Source organism: Otolemur garnettii, unplaced genomic scaffold (genome assembly GCF_000181295.1).
Source record: "Otolemur garnettii isolate 467f Iridium unplaced genomic scaffold, OtoGar3 scaffold00038, whole genome shotgun sequence".
Taxonomy (NCBI): domain Eukaryota; kingdom Metazoa; phylum Chordata; class Mammalia; order Primates; family Galagidae; genus Otolemur; species Otolemur garnettii.
The window spans coordinates 14,789,421-14,817,300 of NW_003852433.1; the positions used below are offsets into that span (position 1 = coordinate 14,789,421).

The window sequence follows — 27,880 nt, forward strand, 5'->3', positions numbered from 1 at the left end:
GACAGAGTTTCATTCTGTTGCCTGGGCTAGAGTGCAGTGGAATCAACCTAGCTCACAGCAACCTCAAACTCCTGGGCTCAAGCGATCCTCCTGCTTCAGCCTCCCAAGTACTGGGACTACAGGTGCCTGCCACAAAAACGGGTTAATTTTTCTATTTTTAGTAGAGACAGTGTTTTGCTCTTGCTCAGGCTGGTCTTGAGCTCCTGACTTCAAGTGATCCTCCTGCATCAGCCTCCCAAGGCACTAGATTATATGTATGCGCCACTGCTTCCAGCATATATATATGTATGTGTGTGTATATGCATATATATTTAATTAATTAATTTATTTATTTATTTTGCAGTTTTTGGCTGGGGCTGGGTTTGAACCCACCACCTCCGGCATATGGGGCCAGCGCCCTACTCCTTTGAGCCACAGGCGCTGCCCATATATCTCTATTTTAATGGTTCTGTTTCTGTGGAGAACCTGGACTAATAGGATGTTCCTCAACTTACAATGGGCTATGTCCCAGTAAACCCATAATAAAGTTTAAAAAATCATAAGCAAACCACTGTTAAGTCTAGATGCTTCTTGACTTATGATAGGGCAATGTCTGGATAAAATCATCAGCAAGTTGAAAAATTGTAAGTCAAAGTTGGGGACTGTCTGTATATTCCTAAAATAAATGGAAACATGTGTCCACACAAAATCTTATGCATAATGTTCACATCAGCATTACTTATAAAACCCCCAAAGTGAAAACAATCCAAATGCTCCTCACTGGATAAGTGGATAAACAAAGTGTGTCCTATCCTACCATGGAACGTTATTCTGTAATAGGAAGGAATGAGGCACCTGTGCAGCTAGAACATGAATGAACCTTGGAACACGTTATGGACAAGAAGCCAGAGACAAAAGGTCACACCTTGCATGATGCTACTTATAGAAGATGTTTGCAATAGATACTACACAGAGCACAGGAGTGGTTTCCAGAGATTAGGGAAAGGATGGGTTGGAGCAATGGGGGGTAAGTGCTGATGGGTTTTGGATTAACTTTGGGGATGGTGAACATGTTCTGCCATTAGTGTGGTTAAGGCACCGTGATGAGGCTCACCTGGTCACTACGTGGCATATAAGTCTTGTGAATATACTCTGACCACTGAATCGTATACTTTAAAAGGGTGAGATTTATGGTATGTGACTTCTCGCTCAATAAAGAAGTTTTTAAAAGTTAAAAATGAAAGGAAGTTTAAAAAATTAAGAAACCCCGACACTTTCTCTGGAGTCCTATTGTTCTTACAATCTGACTCTGGACTTGGTCTTCACTTTTTCTGCCTTTTGGCCACAAGAGATATGAACCTTGTTATGTGTGAGCGATGAGGCTCTCGACCCTCACTCCACTTTCAGTCACTGACCGATCCTGATCACGTTTAGTTAGCTTTGGGTTAGTTTTTTTCCCGAGTCATGACAAGGGCCACTCATTTCCACTGGGCTGTTTATTTATGTGCTACCACCATACTGTTTAAGCACTAGAGGATTCATAGTATGTTTTAATATTGGCTAGAGCTGCTGCCTCCTCAGAACTCTTTTTTTTTCTGTATTTTCCTGGTTCTCTTGTGGGTATATTTTTTCATAAGAACTTTACTTTTGGCTCGTCTGTTTCCACAGAAAAGTGCATGTGGGTTATTTTTACAGTGATTGTCTTATACAAATCAATGTAGGGAGAACTGACATATAAAGTCATAAAGTCCTTCTTACTGGTTACTGTGGGACCAATATGCCAATGCCAGGGTGGCTACCATCAAAGACTAAGGGACTAGAATGATATATACCCTTGCTGGGATCAGTGAGACCACTTTGCCCCATCCCATTGACAACCTAGTTCCCACCATCTCACAATTACTCTAATTCTGGAGCCACTTCAAGGAAGACATCCAGAGTCTGTGCAGTGGGGATGGGCAGTGCTGAATTAGAACCCTCTAGGCAGTCCACCAGGAGGAGCATGGATGGCTTGTGATGCCCCTAGATGAGGACCACTCTGTTGCTGGATAACTTCGTAGGACAAGTCTCTGCCCTGAGTTCTCTGTAACATGTGTGGCAGGAGCCAGGGCCAATCCAAGTGGTAAACTTTGGGTCTTGAGAGTTCCAGCCTCCAATTCACAGCCAGTTGGCAAGGTGAGTCCAGGAAGACTTTGTTCACACCCATAGCACCCTCAGTGTTGGTTCAGCACCGAGAGTGAGGACAGGGATGGAAGCTGTCAAAATGGCACAGGTAGTAGGAGGCCTTGCCCTCTGGCTCTTCACCCATCTGGTCTCCATTAGATGAGCTGAGGAGGGGAGGGGACAGGCTCTGGGTAGAGCAGAGGGGCTGCCCTTTGGCACTGTTCTCTCTCCAAGAATGGTGACAATGAGGGAAGGCCCTTCCCCACCCCGTTCCATCTTGCCCTGGCAGGCATGCTGTAACAGTGGTCCATGGAGAGTAAGGCTGTCTAAGACACTCCTGGGGGGCAAAGTGGGGATGCCCACTGGCCTCTTTTCTGTTTCCTGTTCCTTCTCTCTGGGATGGAGTGCTTCCTTATCCACCCAACAGTCACGGCACATCTGCTGCGGATGCTGCTCTGGTCCCTGCCCCGTGGTACTTGGCATCCACTCTTCCCTGTGTTGATGGGAGACTAATCACACAGGTCTTAGGCTCCTCTGCAGCCAGAATTCTGCTAAGAAATGTAGGTGGACACCATCTTTCTGCTTCTCTGGAAGCTGACAAACCCTGAGAATGTTTGTGGCCGTAGGAGTTCATGTCCTTGGGGCTGGACACCAGCTCTGTACATGTGGGCAGTGATGGTGTTTGCAGCAGCAGCAGCAGCTCTCTGCCTTCAATTTGGCCACTGTGGTATAATCTTAAAACCAATAGTCCAGTTGTGGCCCCTGCCTTCTGCTTCTTGTCCCATGATTTAGATAAAATCCCATTCTGCTTAAGATTCCCAGAGTGCTTCCTGTTTCTGGGCTGAGCCCTAACTAATGTGGATAAGGTCATTGGACTTGAGGTCAAAAGCTACTCCTGTATGAGTGTCGTGAATCCGCCCTGGAGGGCAGAGGGAAACAGGTTGAGCACCACTGTTTGGTCATTGGCTCAGGTTTAGGCTCTGAAGAGGAATAATCCTATTGGTGGCATTCCAGCAGGTTAGGAGAGAAAATAGCAACCAGTATAAATTTAAGAAGGCAAACTGAGCCATGGCATCAAGATGTGTAAACTGGAAAAGGAGTGCAGCAGGCCAGGTGAAGAAAAGGAGGCCTTTGATGCAAAGGCAGCCAGGTAGGTGCCCCACAAGATAGTCCCCAAAGCATGCATGCCCCCAATCCCTCCCTCTGCGTCTGTGGAAGAGAAAACAAGCAGATCTGGGCATGCTGTCCTGTTGGCAACTGAGCTCAGAGTTTCTCAATGCCCCCCATCCTCCAACACTGCAAGCCTGTGAGCATCTTCTCCTTTTGGCATCTAGTCCAGACATTGCTAATCAATCACAGCATGCATACCACCACATTGCTATACAGCATCCATGGCAGACATCACTAATTGATTAGGTCATTCTTCTCAACTAAGTGTCCATTCCTTAAAATCCTCCAGAACATAGGGCTCTAGGTAGCTAGTGCCAAAAATGATTGTGGCTGATAAATAAGATGGAAACTCTGCCATCTCTATAAAAAGTGTTTGGGTTTGAGAAAGGTCATTGGTAAGTAAGGATGGGTTGTGGCAGGAGGAAGGATGTGAGCTTGTTTGGATGGGCAGAGAGAAGTCAGGGAGGAGAGGGGCATTCTCAGCAGGGGCAGAACGCAGCAGTTGTGGCATGAGGACAGAGTAATGGGGTGGTAGAGAAGCCACAAGTGCAGGCTGGTGCCAAACCATGGAATCCAGAGCCCTATGCACAGGCCACAGAGACATGTGTGAACATGTGAGCAGGGAAAGTGGTTTCACTGAAACACACACACACGTTCATCTGGCAGGGCACCCTGAGTCTCCTCATGCTGAGGGCTGGTGTCTATCTTCTGTCCATCCAGTATGACCACTGATTTTCTGTACTTTACACAGCAGCCTGGGGAGGGTAGTATAGAAGATGTTGTTAGCCCCATCCTTCCTGCAGAAGCTGAGAACAGATGGTCAGATGGGAAGTGGAGGCACAGGGGCACACCTGGGGCCATGACTGGGCCCTGCCCCTGTAGGAGGGTCCATTCCTCCCTCACCCACTCCCCTCTGACCACACTGCCCTCAGCACAGGGTACTCCCTCTGTATCACAGATCTCTTACCTTCACTGGCCATGGCTGGATGGGGGTGCCATCCCGGGCTGTGCAGCATAGAGCAGATGTGCAGGCTGCAGCTTCCTTGGCCAGCAGGTCCCAGCGGGCATTGCAGCCCAGGTTGCCTGTCGGGTCAGCCGGATCCAGGATGATGGGCCTGCAATTCCCATCCAGGGTCAGTCTTATTCCTGGCAACACTCTTGTGGGATTGGTGGGACTATTGTTTTCCTTCACCTAACACTATGCAGGGGCCAGGGGGCAAGGTTCAGAGACTTTTCAGAGCTCCAAACACACACTCTAGGGCAGGGATAGAAAATAAACTACACATGGACCACTTCTCCATTATACACCCAGGCAGACATTACCAATCCCTCTCAGTGCTACTGCTTACCCATTCTGCACACAAAGCAGGCATTATTAACCTATGGTTCTACCACTCTCCCTCCATCCATAGTATGGGTCAAGTACCTTTTATACAGAATGCCTGGGACCAGGAGTGTTTCAGATTTCAGATGTTTTTGGATTTTGGAATACTTATATTACTTACCAGTTGAGTAACTGTAAGCCAAAAATCCGAAATCCAAAATGCTCCAATGAGCATTTCTTTTGAGCATGACCTTTGAGCATCTTGTTGGCACTCAAAAAATTTTGGAGTTTGGACCATTTTGAATATCAGATTTTTGGATTATGGATGCCCAACCTGTAGATACCACTAACTTCTTAAGCTACTCTTCTCAGCTGAGCCAAATCACAGCCTCAGAATCTTTTCAATACACCATAGCAACTGTGCAGTGACTGGAGATGCATTAGGAGTCTGCCAAAGCATCTCTGTTATCTTTGTACCCATTTCAGAGGTAGGCAAAGTCCCAAAGAATAGGACATGCTTATGTTACATGGTGGGTTCACAGATGGGACTGCCAGACTTCACAAATTCAAATAAAGGATGCCCAGTTAAAGCATAATTTGATTTGAGTTTCAGTTAAAGCATAATTATGCCCCAAATATTGCATGAGACATGATTATACTAAAAAGTTATTATTGTTTATCTGAAGCTCAAATTTAACTTGGAGTCTTGCATTTTTTTCTGATACCCCTTATTCACAGGTGACCAGGAAACTTACTGCTTGTCACTTAAGTGCTAAGAATATTGCTTCTAGAAAGGAACTCAGTCCCAGAGAAGAGGGAAGAGAGTGGGTGACCCCGGATCTCTGAGACACTAAGGGTAGGCCTGAACCTGGGTTTCTGAAGCTGCCATTTCAGGAAGTCTCCAACAGTCGCATCCTCAGCATCATAGTTGATGGTCCAGTAGATACAGAGCTGGCGGTACTGGGTGACCAGCTCCAGGACTGTGCGGAAACCCTCAGCCATGTTGAACTGGGGGTCCTGTCCACCCTGCTCCCAGGCGTACACTGTCAGGAGCTCCAGCCCATGCTGGGGGGGCAGGGAGCCTCTTCCCTTGGGCATCTTGTTGCACTGGAGAATGAGGAGAAAGAAGATGTGTTGGTCCATATTGGCCAAGATAGTTGCAGGAGAGATATTTTTGGAATTGGCGAATTAACCCCCAAACTTTTATTGAGCACCTACATGTGTCAGATGCCTTGCCATACAGGCACTGTCCCATCAAATCCTGGGACATACTGATAACACTCCTGTTTTATAGGTAAGAAAACTAAGGTCCCACAGCTGGGATATAACTTTCTGCTCTACCAACCCAGGATTCTGGCCAGGGCTGGGCCCTGACTCATCACAGGCTCTAGCAGCAGAGCCCACGGCTGCAGAGGGAGGGGCCCATCCCTGTGCCGGACCTGTTGGTACCAGTGCTTCACCAGCCGGATCAGACTCTTCAGTTTGGTGGGGCGAGAGATGATGAAATCTCGCTGCAGCTCTGTGAAGCAGGTGGAGTACTCGCCTGCGTTGCTGTAGCTGTGGATGAGGTCAGCGTAGACCTGAGGGCCAGGCCGAGAGCCGGAGACCAGCTGACCTGGAGAGGGGGAGATGGTTACCACCACTCCATCCCAATAGTCCCTTTGGTGCCCACTTAGAGAGAACTTCTAGGATCACCTACTTAGACATTTCCTTAAGGGTGGTCTGGCACCCAGCTGGGAGGCCACAGGGTGTTTTTAGGTGGCATGACCCACATTAAATCCCCAGTGAGAATTGTGTTCCCTCTCCTACTCCTTTTCTATCCATCAGGAAGAAAGTTTCAGCTGGGGGGGGCAAGCATGTCTTCAACACCTCAGTAATGCTTGCTCCTCTCTCTCCCTAACAGAGAGAGAGCAGGCCTCTGTCATTAAGCCTCCTGCAGGTAACTGAACTGTGGGTAGCAAGGAGCTGACATCACTGTTCTTTCAAGTTTCATTGCACTTTAAGGCGTTTCTTAACATCTAAACTCCTGCTCTCTGAACTGAGGAACAGAGCAGATTCAGATAAATTCCCACGTGAATCCCTCCCTTGCCACTTGCTCTCTAAAACTCAGGAACCAAATATATTCAGACACAGAATTTTCTCACTCTGCGAATTCTCCCATCTAAACTCAGAACTGAAGTTAGGAAGATAATCTTTTTTGTTCCAGTCTTTATTCTTAGTGCCCAGAAGAGCACTGGACACAGAGTAGCCCATTTGCTAAACGGACTGAATGAATAGTTTTGGGGCAGGTGGAGGAGGTAGCACAAAAACACTCAAAGCTGGGGATGTGCTGAGACACTTCAGTGTCCTCACTGTCAGATAAAGGCACTGGGGCTCAGGGTGGGAAAATCCCTGCTCAAGGTCATCTAGCAGGCTGGTGGAATTGCTGGGACTAGAAGCCAGCATGGGGCCATTGTTAGCCTAGTTAGCATATTTGTGTGAATTAGAAAGAGGGGCTTTGCAGCAAAGTTGTGATAAACATACATATTTATAATGCCTGTGATGTGCACGGATGTGGCCGAGTTGTGCACTACACAACCTCTACAACTGTCCACGATGACCCCACTTCTGCTCTTCCCCTTCTCAAGCCTGTGTGTGGGCACCTCACCTAGGGCATCAAAGGCTGGCAGCACATCAAAGTCCACACTCTGGTCCAGCATTGTCCGGGATGTCAGTGAGAAGCTCAGCACACGGGGATTCTCCCATTTGGAGACCTCGAACTTCACCTCGAACTGCTGCTCCCGCTGACATGCCTCCAACTGGGCTCGGATCTCTGAAATGATCTCAGCTCGCTTGTTCCCCTGCTCGGTGAAGTGACTGAAGCAGCTGAGGAACACCACTAGATCAGCGTCAGAGCGGCCTCGTAGAGCTGTGCCTTTGGCTGAAGAGCCACCCTGGGGAGGACAGGGCAGGTGGCTTGAACTTTGAGATGTGGCTTGGGATCTTTCTGCCTGTGGACTCTGGATTCTGAGTTAGAAAACATGCTGTGTGACCTTGGGCAAGTCACCTAACCTCTCCGTCTTACATCTTGAAGATGGCATGGTTGTAAAAGAAAGAAGCATACAAGAGATAAGTTTAAATGCTTTGACAAATGCAAAATTTTTCATTTCATTACGTTTGGGGAGGGGGGATTTTAGAGTTTTGTTTGTTTTGTTTTTATAGGCATGTGGTTCTCAAGTCTGTCTTCACTCGGAGAGCATTTATAAACGACGTATAGCTGGCTCTGGTCCCCTGCCATTGTGATTTAATTTTACTTAGGATGGGGCTTGGGCATCAGTATGTTTTTAAAAAACCTCTGTGATTCCAGGGTGAAGCCTGTAAAGCCAGGTTTAAGAACCAATGAGCCAAGCCACCTTCAAGTATTATGGGTGGAGAAGGTTAGGATCAGAGACGGTAAAGTATTTACCTAGGGTCACACAGGAAATAAACAGTCCTGGGCCCTTAAACTTAGCTGATTCTGTGTTAACATCCTTTCTGGAGTTGACCTGGGTGTCGCTTTTGTCTCTCCAGTTGTGGACTAAGGTTTCATCTAGTACAGTGGATGATGTGACTTCTTGAATACCCCTGGCATCCTCACCTGGGACCAGCGTCCTGGTTTTCTTTAGCGGGACCACCCCTCCCCCATACTCCACCCATGCTATCTAGGTAGAGCTCACTTTGTCAAGTGGCCCAGGCTTGACCACACAGAGCATGATGTCTCCCTAACCCTACTGACTGGCTTGTAGGGAGGTGTGTTACCCAAGCCATCCCAATAAAACTCAATTCTAAGAGTTTTATTTGAATTTTGAGAAAAGAAAATCCCCCTTTCTGGAAGCTGAGATTTGCTGAGGACTACCATGTGCTAGGGCCTGTCCCAGATGTAAAACCCAGAGCCAAGAAAAAGAAAGGCTGAGCCCCTGATGATGCTGTGTAGGTTCCTGGATCTGGCTATGCCTGAAAGCATATCTAATCCATCCAGAGCTTTCCATTTACATCTGTCAGTATATTCCTTTGTTGACTCTTTTGAGTTGGGTCTCACTAGCAACCAAAAGAGACTTGTTGGACACACCTGGGCTCTCCACCTGCCATCCGCCCAGGACCACTTTCTGGATCTTGACTGGGCCAGGGCTGGCCTGGGAGAGATCACCAGCCTACAGGACACTGTAGCAACCAACAGTGTAGTGTACCCTACACTGTAGTGTAGGGTCTCACCAGCAACCAAAAGAGACTTGTTGGACACACCTGGGCTCTCCACCTGCCATCTGCCCAGGACCACTTTCTGGATCTTGACTGGGCCAGGGCCAGGCCTGGGAGAGATCACCAGCCTACAGGACACTGCTTGCCTGAAGCTCTCTGGGGACTCACCTTGACCACTTTAATCACTTTGATGGGAGAATTCTGGAAGCAGTTTTCCCTCAGGAATGAGCAGATGGTATCCACAGCCTTGTTCACTTGAGTCAGGAACTGGCGGTTGGGTTGGAGAAATTCACTGATGAACTTGTCAAGGTCTCCTGCTGGGGTTTGGTAAAGGAGCGCTGGCTGCAGAGAAAATCCAGGTAGGGCAAGCTGAAGACAGGACTCTCAATGAATACCCAAGCCTAGTCCCTTGCTATCCTCTGAGGACAAGGATCCCACTATCTCCCATGTTTCCCTTTTCTTCTCAGTTGTTTGGTAATTTCTGATGTAGCTTCAGAAGGATCCATGTTCAAGTTTTGGTTCCACTGTCCCTACATGGCCTCAGTTTCCCCATCTTTAAATGGTGCATAATGAGGACCATGTCTTCCTGATTGTCTTGAGTGTTAAGCACTGGTTATGAGACCCTGCTACAAAACAGCAGACATGATACAATCATATCCCTTTGGGATCTATACATGGCTTATGTCCTAGATAGATTTCCCTAGAAGCAGTGTCTGTGTGGGAATTCTTGTGCACATAATTAGTTGGGCCAGGGCTCGCAGGAGAAGAGGAATGAGGGCAGCAGGGGAGGGTGGAGACGAAGCTTAGTAGAGCTGGGGACAATCTGTTGACTGATCTCATAGAAATCCCCAAAGCCCGAATTGAATCAGAGCATCGATCCTGCCTTGAGATAGAAGTGGGCCTTCTGTACCCTTGTGTCACTCAGGTACAATAGTAATCTGCCTCATGGAAGGCAAGTCTCCAGAGAAGGGGACAGCTGAAAGCTGGTGGCAGCCAAGGCTCCAGGCAGCCAGGGGTGCATGCACGATCAGGTCAAGGGGACCTGGGAGGAGGGCACTGTCAGTGCCCACCACCCCAGGGCCCTGCCTCTTACCATCACATCCCAGGGCTGCACAGGTGTTCCATCTCTACTTGTACAGCAGGTCTGTGTCCCCAGTGCTGCTGCTTCCTGGGCCAGCAGCTCCCAGCTACCCTGGCCCACATTCCAGGTGGGGTCAGCAGGGTCCAGCACCAGGGGCCTGGTGGCAGAGCAGGTGGGCAGGTGGGTGGGGAAGAGGAGAGTTACTGAAGGAGCAGGTGGTGGGAGGACTGGGAAAAGTGTCAGGATCTCAGGGTTGGCCCAATCTTGCCCAAGTAGAGACGGGGTCCCCCAACTGGCTGTCTCAGCAGAAAGCCATTAGGTGGCCCTTTACGTTGAGAAGCCATATAATATTTTATCGTACTAATAAAACTGGCCCTGGATTCTTTTGGGACTCCTTGTGTCCACACTTCCTCAGCAAGGAGTCCAGAGGAAAGCAGAGTGAACGTTGATATTGCTGAACCAAACTTCACCTTGGACCCCTCCTGGGTGACTTGACTCCAGGGTGACAGAAGGGAAGGAGAACGGTAATGAAGATGGGTGAGGGGAAGTGGGTCTGCACCTGGATTTCCAAAGTTGGCCAAGAAGATGTGTCCTCAGAGCTGGGTCTTCAATGCTATAGTTGACTGTCCAGTAGACACAGAGATGCTGATAATTTTGGACAAGCCCCAGGACAGTCTGGAGGCCTTCAGCCATGTTGAAACGGTCCATCCCACAGCCCTGCTCCCAGGCAAAGATGGTCAAGAGTTCTAGGGCATAGGCTGGGGGCAGAGAGGCACAGGCTGGCCCTTTTCCTTTGTTCTGAGCTGCAACCTGTGTCATACAAGGCCAACAAAAGATCAGGGTGCATGAGCACCTGCTGTGTGCAAGGAATGACCTTGAGCCCTCGGGGAAGGAGAGGAGCATATAAAGCAGAAAGGACAGAAACTTAAAGGTGGCCTAGCTGACGCTACTCATTGTATATACAGGTGAGTAAACTGGGTGAGGTCTAGAGGAGGATACAACTTGTTTGAGATCATATGGTGAAATGGAAAGCTCAGACATGGCTTTTGACTACTGTCTCCTCTCAAGGAGGGTATGTATAGGAATAGGAACTGGAATGTATCCAGCTTGTTCTCCCAACACCCATCACAACAACAGTTAGCAGTAGTTGGTGCTTGGTAGATGTTTGCTGAACAAGTAAATGCATGAATGCAAGTTGCCATTCAGGGAAATGCGTAGTAAAGGATGTTCAGAGTTTAGTATGATTGCAAAGATGTGATGTTGGGAACAGCACCAGCAAATGCTTGCAGGTGGGAGAAAACATTAACAGTGTGGAAAGAGAGGATCAACAGGCTTGAGAGGGACAGCTACAAGAAATGAAGACTTTGGACTTAATGGAAAAGAAATTCTCTCTCCTAGTAGCTTCCATTTCTGTGGACAGGAAATGGATGATGGAAGAGGCAGTACTTCCATTTTGGATGGCCAATAAGATGTAAAGGACGGGAGACACTGGTGTAAGAGAGAGGATCTGATTGTTTGAGGCAATTTCCATGCTAGTACCTGCTTCCCTGGAGGAACCCTGGGGTATTCACCTGGTGGTACCAGTGTTTTACGAGCAGAATCAGGTTCTTCAGCTTGACTGGGCGGGTGTTCACAAAGTTCCTCCTTAACTCCACGAAGCAGGCTGCATGCTGACCCTCCCGGCAGCCACTTTTGAGGAGGGTTGAGTAGACCTGGGGATTAGGTTTGTTGCCAGAGTTGGGCGGCCCTGTGGAAATTTGAAACACTCTGAGTGTGTGGCTCTAATTCAAGACAGCCGCATTTACCATTTCATCCATTGACCAGCCTTTTAAAATTAATCACATAACATTGGCCAATGATACACCATGACATTAATAACAATCAGAACTATCATTTTAAAACATTAATTATGTATTAGGTGCTTTTTGATAATTTTTGCCAATCCACCCAATAACTTTATAAGGTAGACAATCTTGATCCCAGAAAAGTGCATAACACAATGGTTAAGGGAATGAGTGCTGTAGACAAAGAACCCTGTTCATAGACAGATTGTGTGATTTTGCCTTTTGGGATCTAGTTTCCTCAACCTGTAAAGAAGGGGATAATAAATAGCACCAACCTATTCTAAGAGTCAAATGCAATCTACACGTAAAGCGCTTAGAATACATGGTATTCAAGAATAATAATAATAACAAGCAGTAAGTATTGCTTTGGATAACTATTGTTGTCATTTCCCAGAAGAAAAAAAATCAAGGCATAAAGAGGAAGCTTGAATCAATTCCCACCCCTCCTTTCATAAGACTGGCCTCTGGAATAAAAGCCTTCTCCATGAAAAATGACTAGAAAAGGTCACCCACCAGCAGACAGAGGCTTCAAGGAAGCCTGCTGCCAGAGCTCTGAGAAACTGAGACCCAAGGGCTATGCTACATGTGGGCATGAAGTCCAACCTTACAGCATATGCATGGTGAAGAAATCCCGGGCTGTTCAATTAATATATAATCTGGCCTGGGAATTAGTGAAACTCTTGGAGCTCAACTAGGAAAAAATAAAAGCTCTGTTCCTTGAGGGATGTTTCTCCAACCCAGAGCATAAGGAGCTTCTACAGGAAAGGAGAGACAATCTGCACATACCCCAAGAATGAGCTCATGATAAAAAATTACAAAGTGCATGAGGAAATGATCCACTATAAGGGAGAGTCAGCAGACACAACAAATAGAAAAACTAACACTTCAAGAATTTGAGATAATAGGACAATTCAAGAGATTAAAAAAGCATGTTTAAAATTACTAAAGAGAGAAAAGAAACGGAAACCACAAAGAATTGATAACCATGAGCCGGTAAGAGGTTGATCTGAGAAAAAGCCAAATAGAACGTACAAAGGTAAAAAATAAAGTCATTAAAATTAAAGATTGATAAAGGATGAAACACATTGAAAGACAGTTAGTAAACTGGAAGATAGATAGATCTGAGCGACCGAGAAACAGGAAGCCCTGAGAGGTGAAGAGATGGGAACAATGACAGAGATGAAAAGATGTGGAAGATGGAGAGAAAAACCATCCTAACAGGAGTTCCGGAACCGGAGAACAGAGAAAATGGAAGAGAGGCAAGATTCGAAAAGACACTGGAAGACATTTTTCCAAAACTAAAGGAAGAATTGAGTTCTCAGATTCAGGAAGCACAGCATATTCTAAAAAAGATCAATAAAAAGAAATCCATAGGCAGATACATCAAAGAGAAACTGAAGCATACTATAAACCAAGAGAAAGTCTTAAAAGCCACCAGAAGGGAAATAAAAAGGTGAACAATCAACCCCTCCCCCTACACAAACAGAAGACAGACCATTTACAAAAAAAAAATTAAATAAATAACATAGAACAGACTTTTCATCAGCAATAACAGAGGTCTAAAGATGGTAGATCTGGGGAAAACAAGGGTCAAACACTTCATTCAAGTATGAAGGTGAGACAGAAAGAATTTTAGACCAAGTCTGAGAAAATATATCACTCATAAACCCTTGCTGGAATTGAGCTAAAGATGTATTTCTGTGAAATAAAAAAAAAAAAAAAAGTCCAGAAGGAAGAACTGGAAATCAAGAAGCGATGGTAGAAAACATCATTAATTATGGTCATAGATTTACTTTGTATAGACAAAAATAAAAAAAGCCAAAAGAAAGAATCTCTATTATTAGCATCTGGTATGTTAGTTCCGATATATTGTCAACCCCTTGAAAATAATTGTATTAGTGGTGTTTGTTTCCTTTTTGACTTTAGCTTTATGCTACCTATAAAAGGCACAATTAAATTTAGTAACACATCCTTAAAAATATAGGATGGAAAAGGTATACCAGGAAAATACTAACAAAAAGGCTATTACAGCTCTATTAAATCAAAGGACTCTAAGACAAATAGACTTTTCAAAAATAATGAAGATTATCACTTAATGATAAAAAGACCAGTTCAAGAAAATATAATAATTCTAATAATTCTGAATAATATAGCCCCAAATATTAACAGCAAAACTTTCCAGAATTACAAGGAGAAATGGACAATGTCCACACAGAGCTGATTTTAAGATACTCGATTCAAGAACTATGAGATCAGGCTCGGCACCTGTGGCTCAAGTGGCTAAGGCGCCAGCCACATACACCTAAGGTGGTGGGCTTGAATCCAGCCCAGGCCCACCAAACAACAATGACGGCTGCAACCAAAAAATAGCCAGGCATTGTGGTGGGTGCCTGTGGTCCCAGCTACTTGGGAGGCTGAGGCAGGAGACTTGCTTGAGCCCAGGAGTTGGAGGTTGCTATAAGCTGTGATGCCACAGCACTCTACCCAGTGGGACAGCTTGAGACTCTGTCTCAAAAAAAAAAAAAAATTATGAGATCAAATGAAAAATTAATAATTTAGATCTGAGAAAAAAACATAAGCTAAATCTAAAAGAGTTACGTGGAAGCCTGCATCCTGCACGGAACACATGCATTCTTTTCAAATATGGGTAACCTGGTAAGTGCCAACAAATTCCAAAGAACTGATATCACATAAAGAATATTTTCTGACTATGATAATAAAAAAGTAAATGCCAAAAGCAAACAAGTGAACAAAAGCTCAAAACACTCATCTGGAAGCTCATTTCCAAATATTCATGGATAAAATAACAAATTATAATGTCATAATTAAAAGTACAAACTATTTAGACGTGAATGATAGTAAAAAATTATTCAAATCTAAACATGTGCCAATTACCTGATGGGATTGAAAGGGAAGTTTATAGCCTTAATTACATTTACTAAGTTGGGCAGTAAATTCCCCTAAAATAAGGAAAAAAAACTATAATACAAAATGTCTAAAAAACAAAACAAACAAAAACCCCCCAAAAAACAAACCCCCAAACTAAGCAGATATGTTAAACTGTTAAAATTTGTTAAATCTTAATCAGGGTACCTGGATGTGTAATGTCTGTAGTTTTCTGTGGATTTGAATAATTTCATAATTAAACACTTTGTAAAGTTGAAAGTACTAAATAGTTAATGATTTGATAGTGATGTTTACTCAAAATATCTGAAAGTAGTTTTCAGTACTTGGTTGAATAGGGAATTAGGATCACAAAGAGGATGACAGATGATGGTTGGTACCACCCCCACCCCTCTAGATGCTTCCTGGTCCCCTGGGGTTCTCATCACTCTCCAAGGCCTAGGCTGGGCACCCCTCACCCACGGCATCAAAGGCAGGCAGCAAGCTAACATCTATCCGGCTTTCCAGGGCCGTGGACATGAGCTGGAACTGCAGCGTCTCAGGAGCATTCTGCTCAGGAAAACTAAGGCTCAGGCTGGGGACCTGGAGCTGCCACCAAGATTCCAGCTGCATCCGAATCTCATCAAGGATCTCCCTACTGCGGGTCCCCTGGTCCTTGTAGTTGGTGAAGCAGGTGAGGAAGATGATGAGTTCGACATCACAGCTGCCCTTTAGGTCTGTGCCCCGGCCAAATGAGCCCCCCTGTGGAGAGAAGAACAGTTCAAACCACTGACCCTCTAGGAGCCCAGGAGTTAAAGACTATGATCCCATCAATCACACCCATCTGCAGCCTGGAAACCACTCCCTTGCTGATGTCAGATCCAGGGCACCACAACAAAAGAGGAGAGATAATTAACTGCCTTGGGACCGCTGGCTCTCAGAAGCAGGCATCTACCTGTACTTGCCTTCTGATCCATGCAGCCTGAGAAATGTCAGGCCAGTTCACAGCTACAGATAACCAGGGCACAGGAGAGGTAGGGATCAGATGTTTTAGCCAAATGTCTGCAGCACCACCGGACTGCACATCTGGACTACCAGTTGCAAATTGGGGTCCTAGGTCTAAATGGGGCCTGCAGATTCCTCTCCCCCTATACTTACGCCTTCCCTTCCCCATCTCCTTCCTTCCTTTCTTCTTTCCTTCCTTTCTGCCTGCCCGCCTGCAACAAATACTTACTGAGCACTTACATGTGCTCACACTAGAACATGTGTGAGTGGAGCAAAGATTTCTGCTCCCCTGGAGCTCACATTCTAGCTAAGGAATGGGGAGAGAGGAGGGCCAGTAAACAACAGCTCCTGAGAAAATGCTAAGTGTTGTGCAAACACAGCAGGACGGGGACTGGGAATGTGAGACTGCATTTTTTTGTTTTTTTTAAATCGTGTGGTCAGGCTTTAGTGGAAGGAAATCTGGATCGAGGACCTAAAGGAGGGTAGAGAGAGAGCCAAGTGGATGGAGAAGAGCATTCCAGGACGAGAAAACAGACAGGGCAGAGGCCTTGACCGAGCATGTGGGCCTGTTGAGATCAGAGCAGCCAGCAGGCCAGTGTGGGCCCAACCTTACAGGCCTAGAAGCCACTGCACTCAATGAAACTGTGGAGGATGTTGAGCTAAGGGAAAGTGATCTGATTTTTGTAATAGTGATTTAAAAACGCTATCATTTAAAAAAAAATAAAAAAGCTAGCGCTTAAATATATTTTATTTAAGCCAGCAAAGCACCTGTCTATGGCAGACCAGTTCCCCCCAGCTGGGATTCAGATATGTTGCTCTAACTCCTTCCCTTCCCCAGTGTGGTGCCTTACGGGTCCCATCCATGCCTCCACCTGCCCAACGTACCTTGCCGACTCTCGAGACCTTGTGAACACAGTTCTCACGGAGGCAGCGCAATATGACATCGATGGCCCTTTTCACCTGCTCCTGGAACTGGGGGCTTGGCTTCAGGTGGTCTTGGATAAAGCGGTCCAACTCCTTGGTGGGGATCTGAGACAGATCTGAGACTGTCCTGGACATAGAGGGGGCAATGCTGGCTGTCCTTGAAGGGACAGGAGCTGGGGATGAGGGTGGTTTACTCCTTGCCCTTAGATGCCTGGGATCAAGGATCTTGCAGTCTTCAAGTGTCCCCGGGTTAGGGTCTCGCTGGATGTGGTGGTCCAAACCTGAGCACCCAGCATGCGGAAGGCCCTGGAAGGTCGTTGAAAGAGCTGCCTCACCCCAATGCAGAGGTTTCTATGTCCTCCCAGATCCCTCTCTCCTTAGCTCCCACCCTCTGTATAAACAGGGAGACTAAGGCTCAGACATGGGAAATGGAAGGGTTGTGGCTGACCTTCATGGCATCTTTGTGCAGATTCAGAAAAGGTTTTTTTCTAAAGGGGGATAAACTGCAAAAAGGGGCCTCGGGCCTCTTTTGGTGGGGGGGAAAGCTTGGTTAGCAGCCTATAGCTATGGAAAGATGAAGGTGCATCTTCACCCAGGCAGCTAAGATATTAGACTGTTCTGTATGCTGGCTGACCCTGCCTTTCAACTCTGTTCCACTCTGCATGGCCCCAGGCACAGGAGATGCTCAGGAAACACTGAACACGTAAATTTAGTCCTGGGGAATCCCGCCCCCCAACTCACCATCACCTGCCAGGGCTGCACAGGGGCTCCAGGCCCCTGCAGAAAGCATGGCTGGTCATAGCAGGACTCTGCCTCCTGGGCTAGCATATCCCAGTGCCAGGCGGCCCCATTCCCCACATCCCATGTGGGGTCACATGGGTCCAGAATCACAGGCCTGCAATTCCAGAAAGACAAGAAGGCTCTGGTTAACAAGAAGGTCAAGATCAGGGGGTCTGGAGTCAAGCAACCTGGATCCAATCCCAACTCTGCTCCTTTCCAGCTGTGACCAGGCAGATGCCTTACTCTCTCTGGGCCCCAGGTTCCTCATTTGCAAAATGAGGGTAACAATAATGCTTGCTTTGAGGGGCTCCTGTAGAGAGTAACTTGGTGCAGTGGCCCTCATCCCTGTCTGCACCTTGTAATCACAAGATACTCGGATCCAGCCCCAGTGACTCTGAGCTGCACCCCATGACTTAGCAATTTCATTCCTAGGTATACACCCAATAGATATGCACACGTGAACGCCTGTTTATAACAGCCTGGTCTGTAATAGCTCCAAACTGGAAATAACTCAAACATCCATCATCAGTAGAATAGACAACATGTGGTGATGAATTCACACAGTGAAATACTACACAGCAAAGAAACAGGACGCACAACTTCACGGATGGATCTCAAAGACTTAATGCTGAAAAAGAGAAGCCAGATGTGAAAGTGGGTGTTATTCAATTCCATTTAAGATTTAAGAAAGTGCAAAACTGTAATGACAAAAGTAAAAATTGGGTTATTTGGGGGGGTCATTAACTGGGAAGGGCCCACTGGGGTGCTAGAAATATTCTATCTTGGTTTGGCTGCTGGTTTCACAGTTACATGACCTTTGAGACAGTCATCAAAACGTGCTCTTTAGAAGTGCCTGTTACACATCAGTAAAACATTCATGTACAAAACACATGGGCTGGGCACCAGTATATATTTTTTGTTTTTGTGAGATATAGTTTCACTCTCTTGCCTAGGCTAGAGTGCAGTGGCATCATCATAGCTCACTGAAACCTTAAACTCCTAGACTCCAGTGATCCTCCTGCCTGGGCCTCATGAGTAGCTAGGACTATAGGTGCCTGTCACAATGCCCAGGTGGGATTTTTTTGTAGACACAGTGTCTCAGTCTTGCTCAGGCTGGTCTCAAACTCCTGATCTCAATCGAGCCTCTCACCTCAGCCTCTCAGAGTGCTAGGATTATAGATGTGAGCTACCACACCCGCACTGGTGCCACTAGTTTTAAAAACTCTCACAGGAGTTTCTAATGTGCATCTGGGGCTGGAGCCACTGAACTGGAATGTGCAGGTGCCGCATTTGGCTCTGGCCCACACCCAGGCCTTGAAGTAGACAGCACCAATTTTATCAATGTTAATTATCTCTCCCATGGCCCAGGGGCAGGAGAGTGAGTGATGGGGTGTTAGGAGGTACCTGGGTCTTTTAAGCTGTCTCTGCAAGAACTGCCCAACAGCAGGGTCCTCAAAGCTGTAGTTGATGGTCCAGAAGACACAGAGGTGCTGGTACTGTTGGATCAGGCTCAGGACAGTCCGGAGGCCTTTGGCCAAGCTGAAGGCATCCTCCTTGCAGCCCTGCTCCCAGGCAAAGATGGTCAGCAGCTCCAGGGCATAGACCGGGGGCAGCATCTCCTTCTTTGCCTGCTGCGCACACACCTGTGAGAGGGCAGGAAAGAGTGCTCAGAAAGATAAATGGGAGGGAGGAGAGCTGACTCTGCAGAAGCAGTCTAGGGACCCTGTAGGCTGAGCCTGGACAAGATACTGGGTCGCAAACCTGTTCCAAGGGCAAGTGGCCTTTCCCATCTGCCCTCACTGCTGGAGCCACTAAAGTGATTGGCTTATATGATGGGAGAGAGAGAGGGAAGAGTTTCAAATCCCCAGGAGAGAAAAGCAGTCAGAGGGCAGCCAGTGGGTAGTCTGAAACTGCCCCCAGAAGAAGGTGAGGCAGATCTGGGGTTCCAGATGGATGGTTGATTGGAAAAGATGGGTAGCTTGGTACCCAAGAAGGAGACCAGGTCATCCTCTTGTCACTCCTGGAGTATGGGGGGTGCAGCAGACCAGGGATCTATCTGTCCTTCTAGCCTCCTGGCCGCCATCTTGACACACATGATTTCTGTCTCTGCACCATGTACCTGACATCTCCACACACCAGATGGGGCTTAGTCCACAGCGACAATGCCAGGGCTTTGGACAACTCAGTAGGGGACACTTCAGGTTGCCAGAAGGTGACCTGTCTGGCTGGAGACACCCAGCAGCCCCACACTCCCTCTGAAACAAGCTTGGATACAGCCACCACCCAGATCAAGATAGAATATTTCTAACACCTAGGAACGTTGGCTCCATAGTTTGTCCTTCTATTAATAAGTACTAGACTATTAGTATTTTCTGCCCCTGGAGAATCTTATTTCTGGGAAGAACCTGAGAAAGATTTATAGACTCATACTCCTTTATGTGCTCTGGAGGAAACAGAGGTCCAGAGAAGAAAAGAATCTTGCCCAGAGTCACACAGCAAGAAGGTGGCTGACCCAGAACTGGAATCTGGAATCTCCTCATGCCCAGACCTGCTTATGATGAGTGGTCCAATGAAAGGTCCCAGTCATGTGACTTGAGATTTTTGGGGGGGCTTGTTCTCTCTGCTCCAGGGGGGCATTCCTGAAGCTGGGGCAGAAGGTATGCAAATTCCACATTACCTCATAATAAGATATTTCAGATAGATCAAAACCCTTTAGATGAAAATCAATATGAGAAGCAACATGATGGAAGAAAATAGGGGAAAATATTTTAGAAAATAATGATAGGGAAAGACTTCTTAAGACACATAAAGAGCAAATCATCTAAAAAAAGATTAATATTTCTGATTACTTTAAAATTCAAATATTTTTAGTGACAAATGACAGTTAAAGCAAAAGCACCAGCCACAGACTGGAAGAATACATTTGAACTATATTAACTAAATATGCATTAACATCCTCAATATATAAAGAGCTTCAACAAATCAACAATAAAAAGATAGCTAACCTCTCCAAAAAATAATAGACAAAGGACACAGACTGGTAATACCCAGAAAGAGAACATGAATGGCCTCTAAATATAAGAAAATACTTTCATTATTATTATGAAGTAACAATTCAAAGTCTTGCCTGAAGTAAGGACCCTCCCAAGTGGCTTCACCTGGCGGTACCAGTGCTTCACAAGCAGGATCAGGTTCTTCAGCTTGGTTGGGCGAGTGTTCATGAAGTTCCTCCGCAGCTCAGCAAAGCAGGCTGCATGCTCACCCTCCTGGCAGCCACTATTGAGGAGAGTAGAGTAGACTTGGGGCTTGGGTTTGCTGTTGGAGGTGAGCTGCCCTGTTGGTGTGAAGATGTGTGAGTTAGGAAGGGTGCTGAGGACACAGGATGGAGCACAGTGTTGGTGCTGAGCTTCGCATGGGACACTAGAAGACAGTGGAAAGAATTTGGAGCATCTGGAAAATCTTGCAACATGGGAACTGGGGGACTGGGAAGAGAATCTGAAGCTTTGAGGGAGGCAGGGAAGAAAAGCTGCATTCCAGAATGAAGCAGGAGGTTCTCTTCCTCCCCAGGGGCTAGGCAGTCCATAGGACCCTGGTTCTAAGAACAGTATATAGCCCTGGCTATTCTCTCCTTCCTGAGGCTCCCTCAGGCAATACCAAAACACCACTATACATATCCTTATTTAATTGGTGCCATGGGGAGAGGAAAACAATGCTGGAGAAATACAAGGCAAGGGGTATTTTTGAAGCACATACTACATACTAGGTATTGTGCTGAAACTTTTACATGTATCTTTTCACTCTATCTCCACCAAAACCTTACAAGGCAAGCACAATTTTTCATCCTGTTTTTACAGCAGAGGCACAACGAAATTGCAAGTTTTGCCCAAGGTTATATGGCTGCCAAATGATGGAGTCAGGATTCGAACTCAGAGCTGGCTGACTTCACAGTGGGTGTCTTTTCCTCCACCACTCCCATGGACATGGCTTGGGGAAAGTAAGCACTGTCCATAATTTTGGAGGTTGTTGTTACCTGCGTGTGTGGCTTTGGGTGAGTTTCTGTGTGTCTCTGTGCCTCAGTTTCCCCACTGGTAAAACTAAACTGATATTAGACTAAACAGTACAGATTCATAGCTTTGTTATGAAAAATCAAGGAGATAAAACATGTCAAGGTCTTGGAATATTTAAGCATTTAATAAATAGTAACTAGTATGATTAATGAATGAGTGCCCAGTGAGTGACTAATACTAGGCATGGGGGAATATGACTGCCTGTGTAAAGGATAAAGCTATCCCCTCCTCACCCCGGAGCAGTGGTCCCCAATCATTTTGGCACCTGGAACTGGTTTCGTGGAAGACAATGTTTCCAGGAGGGGGCGGGTCTGATAGGAGGAGGAGCTCAGGTAGTGATGTGAGCGGCTGTAAACACAGATGAAGCTCTGCTGGCTTGGCGCCACCCCCCTTGCTTCCTGCTCTGCAGCCCAGTTCCTACCAGGCTCAGACTGGTACTGGTTCTCAGCCTGGGAGTTGAGGACCATTGCCCCAGAGTATCAAGGAAAATAATAATAGAAACAATAACAACAATAATAGAAATAATAACAGCAAACACTCATACAACCCTTATCAATTGCTAGTACTCTTTTAAGTTCGTTACACATTTTACATTTAATTCTTCCAATAATTCTATAAGATAGATTACTATTATCCCTAATACTATTATCCTCATTTTTTAAAAAATCAGGACACAGAGCAATGTTTTTATATTACATAAAGCATGGATAAATTAGGAAGGAGAATGCAAAAATCATACTAATGATTTCATGTTTTCAAAATAAAATACAGGATTTTGCAGCATTCTGGTCTTGTCCCCAACCCCCTGCTGCTGGCCACACAGCCACTTGCTTTTGTCTTTGGGGAATTTGTGGAAGGGCCAAGTAGTATCACTCTAGGCAGTGGCTGAAGGAAATTCCAAGATGCTTGGGTGAAGACCAAGTCTTGATACCAGGACCACAGATCCAGAGGAACTAGGTCTTCTTGATCTTTCTCTGGTCCAAACCCAATTATGTTTAGTCAAGAATCTGAGGCTCAGGGAGGGGCAGAGGTCACACAGGAAGTCAATGGTAGTGCTAGAATCAGAAGCTCTATCTTGTTCTCAACGATCCTGCCCCCAACCCTGGAATGGGATAGGACCTCCTCACCCAAGACATCAAAAGCGGGCACCAGGCTAACATCCATCCAGTTTTCACGATCTGTAGATGCCAGTCGGAACTGCAGTGCCCCGGACATGCCCTGCCCAGCAAACTCAAGTCTCAGACCAGGGACTTGGGGCTGCCACCAGGATTCCAGCAGAGCCTGCATGTCCTCGAGGACCTTTGCACGGCGGGTCCCCAGGTCCTCAAAGCTCTTGAAACAGTCGAGGAAAACGACAAGTTCAAAATCACAGCCACCCCTGAGAGCTGTGCCTCGGCCAAAGGAACCTCCCTAGGAAGAAAAAAAAAAACAAAACAACAACTCAGAATTTCATATTCTCCTATTCTAGGGCCCACCAGGCTGGCTGGCAAACCAAGTGAGGTAAGTGGGTTAGGCGGAGACTATGGCCACATAGCTCTAGGAACTAAAGCAGCCAGGCCAGAGTTTTTTTAGAAGCAATTTTAATACATAAAGCTATGTTTTAAAAATATTGACAACTAACTTTAAAAAAAAATCAAAAACTGCAGGTAAAAGCAAATCCTGGTTTGCAGGGCACACATTTGCAATGCTTGCTCAGGATGGGTGCAAAACTGTGGTAAGGTTCTCTGAATTTCCAAGACCTTTCTCGTGAGTGTTTCTTTCCTCAAAGCTTCCTGCCTGAGGATTTGCGAAGGAAGCACTGTCAGAGCTTCTGCTCTGTGCTTAGTTTCTGACACCTGTGATCTCACTTTCAACACGTTACAGCGCTGATGTGGTTACATATGGTTACAGACCTGGGGGAGTGAGGCTCAGAGCTGTGAAGTGAGTTGCAGTCTGTAAACCACAAGAACCAGGATCCAGCCTTCTGGGAGCAAGTCGTGCCTTATACTGGGACCCCCGATTATCACAATGATTATGCCAGTCTCTTTATTTCCAGCCCCCAGTTTGGGAGCTGAAGACAAAGTGGGAACTGGCATGGAAGAATCTCCCAGGCTGATCATCTACAAATTTCGTGCACAACCTTCTCATTTAACCTTCTAACATCCTGGAAGGAAGTACTATGATTACATTCACTTTACAAAGCAGGATCAAAAGCACAGGGAGCTTGTCACTTGCTCATGAGCCCTGCCCCCACCAGGCCAGGCACGGCCATGACTTGGGGATGGAGGAGAGAGTCAGGCTCCAAACAACCTTTCTTTCTCTCCCATATATTCTTTAATTTACTTGAAAATTGCTTTTTATTATAAAGTTTTTCAAACCTATGCAAAAGAAGAGAGGATTTTAAAGAAGACTTTTGCCACATTTGCCCATCTGTTTTCCGTACCTCCTTTCCTTTTTTTGTGTGTGATTTTAAAAGAAATGCCATTCAATGTGTCATATCACCCACATACACTTTCACGGGCACGTCTAAAATAGTGTTTCTCAACTGTAGGCAACTGTGTCCCCATGGGACATTTGGCAGTGTCTTTTGGGTAGTGCTGACTGGGGCAGGGGGGTTCGTATTGGCTCTGGGGGAGGGGTTAGTTTAACACTGTGTCAGAGGTTTGTGGCCCCCTTCTGGTTTCTCCAACCTCAAGTCTCACACTCATCTTGTATATCACACAGTATCCCTAGAATCTCCCATTCCTTTGAGGAGCTTGTTCAGTGGCAAATGCATCTCTAGACTATAGATGGAACCAGCTCCATAAGCAAGGAAACACTTTAGAATAATTTTTTTGTGGCTCGCTTATGTTTCGGGTTCTCAGGCCAGTAAGAATTGCTGGCCAGAACTTTTGTCAGTTTCCGCTGCACTGAGGCATTTCCTTTTGAGTTTCTTGCCCAGGAACAGTGGGACCTCCTTATAGTCATGAGACAATGATAGAGCCTTTCATCACCTGTTTGTCCAGAAAAGACAAGGTAAGTGACTTGCCACCACAGATTGTGCCCAAGGACCCACTGAGCCTGTGCACAAGGCTGCAAGAATGACCAGTACTAACTCCTAGCTCATTATGGTACTAAAATCCCCACCCTGGGAGGGACTTATCCATCATATTTTGTTCATGGGATGTATGTACCAGCATGATTTTTATAACCCCCCCCCCCATTTGAGGCATTTCATGCCACTCCCTCCCAGCAGATGCGTCTCCTGCAATAAATGCTTTTTTCCTTGACAGTCCTCATTGTCTCAGTCATCGGCTTTCTGTGTGGTGAGCACCACGAGCCCTCCCCCTTGTGGCTTCATTAACATAGTGTGGGCTCAGGAAATAAAGCCCACAGTTCTCTCCACTTGCCACTTTCTCTAAGTCTCAAGCAATCAGGAGGCGGTAAGCCAAATTCAATCAGGAGATCTGTTCCGGGTGTTTTAGGGAAGCAAAGGATGCTGGGGCTTTTAGAGATCCTTAAAATCTTGCCCCCCAGAAATCCCTTCTGTTCATCTCAGAGGCAGAAACAGGATTCCTTACAGTCTAGGCTCCAAGGATCTCCTCCTCTTCCCCACCTGCTGAGCTAAGATTCAGCCCTAGGAGACCACTAGATGCTCTGAGGCCATCTCTCCCTCTGTGTTTTCACCCTTTCCAAATCTGCTCTACCACACCCAGATTCTCTGGATGACCCTGGCACCCCTGAGTTTACCCCGAGGGTAGGATAGCTCACCACTTGTCTCCTCCTTCAGTCTGTCAGCATCTTGAGGTCACAGTGGCAATGTGACACGGTGCTAGTTGTGCAGTGCTTTTAGCCATGCTGGCCTCAGTTTCCCCATCTGGACTACCTGGATTTGAATCCTGGCTAGGCCTTTTACAGGCTTGGTCACATTACTTTGCTTCTCTGTGCCTCAGTTTCCCCATATGTCAAGTGGGGGTTAAGAGTACCTCCCTGGCAGAACTGCTGTGAGCAGCATATTTGGGGAGGTCTCAGCACAGTGCTGGCACATAGTATTTTTTTAAAAAGAGAATGAGCATGGGACTACAAACTAATACAACCTCTTTGGAAGGAAGTATGGAGAAGAAACTCAAATTAGAGCTCCCATTTGATCCTGCAATCCCATTAATAGGCATCTACCTAGAAGAAAAAGAAATCCTTTTATCATAAGGACATTTGCACTAGATTGTTTATTGCAGCTCAATTTACAATCGCCAAAATGTGGAAACGACCTAAATGCCCACCAACCCAGGAATGGATTAATAAGCTGTGGTATATGTACAGCATGAAATACTATTCAGTCATCAAAAAGATGGAGACTTTACATCTTTTGTATTAACCCAAATGAAATTGAAACACATTCTTCTTAGTAAAGTATCACAAGAATGGAGAAGCAAGAATCTAATGTCCTTTAGAAGCCAGCATGCCTACCTAAGATAAAAACTCAAATCAATTCAAGGTGGCAGGCAGGGAACGAGGGAGCTGGCGGGGGTGGGGGTGGGGGGGGGAGTCCTCCCACTTAGTGGGCACAATGTAAGGGTATATGGCGCACCTCTTGAGCGCAGGACACAGCTACAAAAGGGACTCCACCTAACAAACACAAACATTGTAACCTAGTTGTTTGTACCCTCTCATTAATCTGAAATAAAGAAAAAGGAAAGAATGAGCAGAAAGAACACAGCGGATAAAGCCACCCTCATCTTTTTGCTCTGTGCGGCTGAGCGCCCTAGGAGGATTGTCTCTCTTCGCAAGTGAAGACCCTGAGGTCGCCCGGGTCCCTCCGCCTCCCCCGGGGCCTCACCTTGGCGGTTTTCAGCACCCGCGGCAGGTTAGCGGCTCCTGGGCCGGCCCTGCGCTCCCTCAGGGCCGTGTCCAGGGCGCCCAGTGCGCGCCGCGTGGCCCCCACGAACTCCCCCGACGGCTGCAGGTTGCGGGCCACCAGCTTGTCCAGTTCGGTGGCAGGGGTGCGGTACACGTCCATGGCTGCCCGGCTTGGTGAGAGCTCGGAGTCCGATGCTTTCACCCCTGGGTTTCGTTTTCCCGCAGGGCTCTCTCGGACACGCCCCTCCCGCTGTGCACTGTTCTAGGTCCCGGGCGGGGTGCAGAGTGACCGAAGGGGACCAGCGCTGCTGACCCGCCCCCTCCCCGCCCCCCCGCATCTCCGCCTTTCAGTTTCGTTTCTTTCTAGGAAGCTCTGGGCGTTTGCACTCACTTCCTGGTCTCCTCCCTAGTCGTGGATTGGGGAGAGGGACCAGGAAGTGGGTGCGAACTCCCAGAACTTTAGCCTTTCTGCTTCCAGCGTCGGGTCCCCGAAGGCCCCAGCTCTGAAGAAGTAATCGCGGCGGAATGAAACCCCTCTACAGCAGGAGGTCTGCAGAACGCATGGGATTGGCACGGAAGAGCATGTCAGAAACGTGCAGGTTTTATGTGAAAAAATGGTCAGAGTTCGGCCGAGTGGCTTGGAGGAAGCGTTTGCATAAACAGAGCCCCTACCTCGCTCTCTGGCTGAAGGGTGCATCTGAACACCACCACCAGGAATAACGAGGCACACTCGCAGAGTGCTTGTCCTGCGCTGCCTCGCACTTTCATTTCTGCTTCCTAACAACCCTGATGTAGGTGCTATTTAGGATCACACCTATCTGATAGGTGAGGAAGTTAATGTACAGAGGAACGAAGGAACTGTCCAAGGTCTCGCGTCTGGACAGCTGTCAGGCCGGCATTCAAACCCAGGTTAGCCCTCAGCCTGCACTCCACAGGAACCAGCTCCTCCTAACTAACTTACGCATTTAATGTAATGTAAAATTTTTCCAATCAAAGTTTTCATTTTTTCCTAAACTTCAAACGCTGCATCCTAAAGTCTGTCTGCAAGAAGGAAAAATTCTTTTAAAGAGGAGAAAATGGAAAGGAAAACCAGTTTAGAATGGTACCTTGCACAACAATATTACGTATTGAAACATCATAAAGCTGCAATGGGAGCCACCTCTTAGGACTGGTACAAAGCAAGGCAGACAGCTTGCTGCAGAGTGGGAATCCAGGTGAACTGCTGTCCTGTCCTGATGGTCTGCCCCCTCCTTTTTCTGCTCTTTCCCTGTCACTCCTCCACCCAGGAACCCAGAGTCTGCACACCTGAGCTTTTTTTCAGGTCTGGCTCAAGCCCCAGCCTGTCCTCTTCCTCCTGATCTCACTCAAGAACACACTGGTCCTCCCTGCCTTCAGCTCAAGGACTCAGCATTTACTCTGCTTCTGAGTAGAGTAAATTCAGGCAGCAGTTAATCCTAACAAGCGCTTCCTGAAGTCTGCACCTTAGCTGAAAGGACATAGATAGAATGAGAGTGTGAATTTCAGAGGTCTTGGTCAACTAGAGGGAGAGGTGCTGGACTGCCAGTGCCTACACCCAGTTTATATTCTGCGTGGTGAGCACTACATCACTAGGGACATTCAAGTAAGGCCA

General features: G+C 46.8%; 1 protein-coding gene across 2 annotated transcripts; it reads right to left on the reverse strand.

The window, feature by feature from the left end:
- Nucleotides 1-1,460: 1,460 nt before the first annotated feature.
- On the reverse strand, nt 1,461-26,489 carry OAS3 (2'-5'-oligoadenylate synthetase 3). Of its 2 annotated transcripts, none has more exons than XM_023513313.1 (16): nt 26,231-26,489; nt 22,563-22,845; nt 20,527-20,702; nt 18,773-19,011; nt 17,336-17,483; nt 16,550-16,894; nt 15,139-15,421; nt 11,504-11,679; nt 10,492-10,742; nt 9,945-10,089; nt 9,020-9,193; nt 7,284-7,569; nt 6,076-6,251; nt 5,505-5,743; nt 4,280-4,427; nt 1,461-4,067 (listed from the first exon to the last, which is right to left on the reverse strand). In XM_023513313.1, exons 1-16 carry the CDS (start codon nt 26,408-26,410, stop codon nt 4,056-4,058), a joined length of 3,261 nt encoding a protein of 1,086 aa, XP_023369081.1. In that variant the 5' UTR covers nt 26,411-26,489; the 3' UTR covers nt 1,461-4,055. The 2 variants fall into 2 exon arrangements, with proteins under 2 accessions (XP_023369081.1, XP_012660678.1); XM_012805224.2 differs by having other exon boundaries at nt 17,330-17,483.
- Between the last annotated feature and the right edge of the window lie 1,391 nt (nt 26,490-27,880).